At 37.9% G+C, this 4,804-nt stretch overlaps 1 protein-coding gene across 1 annotated transcript; it reads right to left on the minus strand.

Annotated features, from left to right (window-relative positions):
* Positions 1-3,607: 3,607 nt before the first annotated feature.
* On the minus strand, positions 3,608-4,534 carry LOC143245952 (uncharacterized). The gene is made up of 2 exons (XM_076492203.1): positions 4,410-4,534; positions 3,608-4,201 (listed from the first exon to the last, which is right to left on the minus strand). Exons 1-2 carry the CDS (start codon positions 4,425-4,427, stop codon positions 3,608-3,610), a joined length of 612 nt encoding a protein of 203 aa, XP_076348318.1. The 5' UTR covers positions 4,428-4,534.
* Between the last annotated feature and the right edge of the window lie 270 nt (positions 4,535-4,804).

The following is a 4,804-nucleotide window of genomic DNA, read 5'->3' on the forward strand; positions in this document are numbered from 1 at the left end:
TAAAACCACTTATTTAAGGCCAAAAGAAATTTCCATGAACTGCAAGATTTGTTGTTAATCACAAAAAATTCCTCAAAATAGCCAGCAGCTCTATAGGGAGAAATGTTGATTTTAATTACAATAAATAAATATTTACATTTTAAAGATATTCGTGATAAAGTTAATCACCCAGTGGGATCCCTCATCTGTTTAATCTATTTAAATTATAAATCATTACTATTATTTGGCTAAGTAACTTTACCAATACACTTTAAGTGTTACATTAAATTTTATAGTAAAACAAATTATTGATAGAAGCAAACAGGTACACATCATATTCCAATTAAATCACTTGTTGAATCAAACAAATCTTGATGTATATATTTCAACACGTTGTTCAACATGCATTATTTAACATAAAATAGAGTTGTATCTATTATTCTATAAAACCAACACTTTGTAAACAATTCAGCAGTGCATACTAAATTTCAAGTTATGATATGCTTAACAAACTTAATTGAAAAACTTTAAATGATTCACTTAACAAATAATATATACAAGCAAATTTACTGAATTTTTTTAGGCAACAATAGCTACAATGGTCAAACAACACAGAAGTATAACAAACCTAATCTTTTGTGTTCGATCCTCACGTATTGCCCGAAACCAACGTTGAATCACCACAGCAGCTCTTCGCTGGAGAAGAAACTGTTGTCTTAGTTTTCGCCCTCGATATGAGGTTTGAATGTAAACAACACGATTTCTCACAACCTGAAACCGTTTTCTATATATTGTTGCTCTAAAGCACGCTTGAATTATCACAACACTCTTTCGAAGCTCAAGATAGCCTTTTCTCACTTCTTTTGCTAACAACCAACTTCTTCGAAAAGTATTTCTGTATTTCATATACTGCCCTGAGTTTCTTTTGGTACTTTCCCTAGCCAGCACCATGCGATACCAAGACTGCAACTTCATGGCCGAGGACCTCATTACTAAAATTTCTTTTCTTACAATGACGCAACGTATGACAGACTGAACAATACGTGCAGAAACCATGGTTTTCGTAATTCTCCTTGCCACGAAGCCTCTGTAAGCGCTTTGGATTATTATGGCACTCTGACGAAATTGCACAAATTGCTGATGATACAACCTGCATTGTAACTTTGCTTTCCATCTCTGTTGAAGAAGTACAGTTGTCTTTTTCAGTTGAACAAATTGTTTTCTTGTCCTATGTGTCCTGTATGCAGCCTGTATTGTGGTAGCAGCCCAACGATTACGACCAACCGTTTTCCTTACAACGTAACCTCGCCACCAAGCCTGCACCTTGATGCAAGCGTTACGTAGCAACTGGTACCTTCTGTACTCAGCTCGTCCAGAGAGCTTTGCTTTAAACTTTTGCTGAATGAATGTAACCGCACGACACATCTGTAAAAATTCTGCTCTCTTTATCAAACCACGGACATACTTTTGTAAAGTAACACAAGCAGCCCTCATTTCCAGAAACTTGTTTCTTGCTATAAACATTTTCATGTAGGACTGAATTATAATTGAAGCCTTTTCTTCCTTCATTTTTTTCCTGACTAAATATCCCTTAAACCAAGCCTGTACCAATGTGGTAGCCCGTCTCTTCCTCAGAATTCTCTTTTTGAGTTTCTGGAGTATTAAAACATCAGTTACTAGCTGTCGGATCCTGATGAACAGACTTTTTCTTCTCTGAAAGTTCTTTCTAGCAATAAATCCCCTGATGTATCTCTGAATGATTATGGCTGCATGGTGTTCTTTCTTCAAGTGTTGTCTTACCTGGTGCCCTCGCCAAGAGCTCTGGATTACCAACACTGCTTTCTTCATTACTAAGTAACGTTCCAATTCTTCTTCCGTTCAGAAAAGCTCTGAAATGAGCTTGAAGTACCAATGTTGCTCTTTTTTTTGCAGCATATTTCTTTCTCTCTCTATATCCTCTGTAAAGAGTTTGAATTATTACAGCACCATCTCGTCTGCGTTTCAGTGCTGATCGAAGCTTCAACCCCGATATGCTGCCTGGATTCTTATCACAGACTCCTTCAAGCTCAAGTAGAAAGCTCTATCTTTCTGTCCCATCAAATATGCTTTGATAGCTTTCTGTAAAACTACTACTGCTTGTTTAAGTTTAAGAAAAGACTTGCGATCTGAGTATCTTCTGAAGCAAGTCTGAATCCTTGTTGCAGCAAAATGCCACTGACGAACTTCTTGCCGAATTTTCCAGCCTCTGTAACCCGCTTGAATTGTTACGACTGCAGTTTTAACCTTGTGAAACTCGTGTTTTGCGACCTGCAAGCCTTGACAGCTCTGTATCTTCTTTGTAGGTTGATGACCACTTGCTTCAGTTGAATGTATTTCTTCCCTAACCAGATATTGTCTGATGCATGCTTGCACTGTCACAATATTATTGCAATACTTCTGCAGCAATCGTCTACATATCCACCCCGTACCCAAGCCTGTATTGTTAGAATAGCTCCCTTACTGATGTGGTACTGTAACATGGTTCTTTTTCCCCAAACTCCAAGCACGGTAACGACATTGTATTATTACAGCTGATCTTCGCATTAGCAGATATTTACTTCTCTGCCGAAACATTCTGTACTGAGCTTGGATCAAAATACACGCACGAGACTGAATTCAGTTTCTTTCCGGACCTTCCAGCCACGGACTCCAGCTTGCAGAGTGATAGCAGCTCCTTGAGCAAGTAAATACTCTCTACGACAAACCACAGCTAGTTTCTTTGCTCTGTACCTTTCTTGGAGTACAAGAGTGGCCCATTTTAAAATTCTAAACCTTTTCTAACTAGAAATCCTCGTATCAGCTTCTGGATCCTTCTACAAGCTACCTGAAGCTCTAAATAACGTTTCCTGGACTTCATCATTCTAAACTGTGTCTGCAAAGTGATCGTGGCTTGTTTTAAGTTCAAGAAATTCCTCCGAATTTCTTTTCCACACTGCCAAGCACGCACTCTTTCCTGCATTTTGTAGGTAACCAAACAGAGTTCCATGTATCGTGATCTTTGTTGGTACATTCGTACACATGCTTGAAGTTTTATCACAGCTTTCTTTTGCATACAGAACTCTCGTCTTTCCACGAATCCTCGATATGCAGCTTGGATGAGAATTGCAGCATTTCTTTTCAGAATATACTCTTTTCTTTCCTTCCGACAGTTTAGAGTAGCAATGCGTCTATCTTCTATTTTCTTAACGTAATTCTTGATTAACAAATAATGCCTGCGTGCAATAAACCCTTTCATTCTGGCTTGTAAAACCAATACAGCTTGTCTATAAGCCAGGAAGTCTTTTCGAGCTTTTTCATTCTGAATTGTGCTTGTACTTTAACCACTAGTTTTAGGAGTAGAAGGAACCTCAGTCTCTCTTTGTTTCTTGCTAACGTAGCTTTAAAATGTTGCTGCAGAGTGATTGCTGCATGCCTTATCTGAAGAAAACGTTTTCTAGCCATTAACATACGAAAGTAGCTCTGCAACTTTATTACAGCTGACCTATGGGTCAGGTACCTCTTTCGGAGAAGGTAGGACCTGATATAAGATTGTAATATGAGAACACTTTTTCTCAGAGCAAGATAATCCTGCCTAACCTTCTGTCCCGTCTTAGTGTTCCTCCACCACTTCTGAATACAAACTACTGCTGTTTTCTGTTTTTAAAGAAATTTTTTGCCAAATAACTTCTTGCGTGTGCTTGCAATATAACGACAGCTTTTCTTTTGCCAGAAAACTCCGTCGAGTTTTCTTCGTCCTGTACCATCGTTGTATGTTTATTACTGCATAACGGATTCTCAGATAAGCCATTCTGCACTGCTGACCATGATATATAGCTCTCACGACTCTTTGAATTCTAAGAATAGCAGCATACAATTGATGGTATTTTAGTCTAGCTAACCACCCTTTCACAACAGCTTGAATGGCCACAGCTGCTCGCTGCTGTCTTTCCAGTCTTTTCCTGACTAACCAACCACGAACAAGAGCTTGGATGAAGATGATGGAACACCTTATACGGATATATTCTCTTCTCTGTGTACACCCTATTATGTGGGCACGATATTGGCTTTGTATTGTTTTAACAGCCAGTTGGAATTTCAAGTAAGATTTCCGTGCCTTCCAGGAGCGGATATACTTCTGTAAGGTAACAGCAGCAACTAATCTTTCCTTCATTTCCTTCCTTGTTCTGAAGCCTCTGTAAGCAGCCTGGAAAGAAACAAACAAGATATCGGAAAATGTACAGCACATAACTTTAGCTACATAACAAATTTTCTCAGTTGTTTAAATGCAGATGTATGAAAACCTCATTGTTTATACAATAAAAACAATGCACATCATATTTACAATGCTGTTTACAGGAAAATATGTTAAGTTTTCCTAATTAAGTACTCTACCACAATATATTACTACAAACCTGAATAACAACAGCCATCAGCTGTTGGTGCTGGAATAGTTTCTCTATACGCAAGCTTTGCAAACGTTTCCTTGCTACAAAACATTTAAAGGCACACTGAATGATGGTCGCTGCCCTGTTTTGTTTGTTCAGTTGTTGCCGGTGTAAAACTTGCGAAGAGCTCTTTGAATTACTGTTGCAGCTTTAATTTTGGCCTGCAACATAAAGTACAATATTACCAAACAATACAAATACTGACAATACATGTATACATATAAAGCAAAAGTACAACACACTATGAAAACAGTTTGGTTACTTACTTATCACTGTTACAAGTTAATAGTCTCCACATGATACGCTCAAACTGCTAAACTGGAATAAAGTCGCTTACAATATATAGAAAAAGTGTCAGGATA

Source organism: Tachypleus tridentatus, chromosome 3 (assembly GCF_004210375.1).
Source record: "Tachypleus tridentatus isolate NWPU-2018 chromosome 3, ASM421037v1, whole genome shotgun sequence".
NCBI lineage: Eukaryota > Metazoa > Arthropoda > Merostomata > Xiphosura > Limulidae > Tachypleus > Tachypleus tridentatus.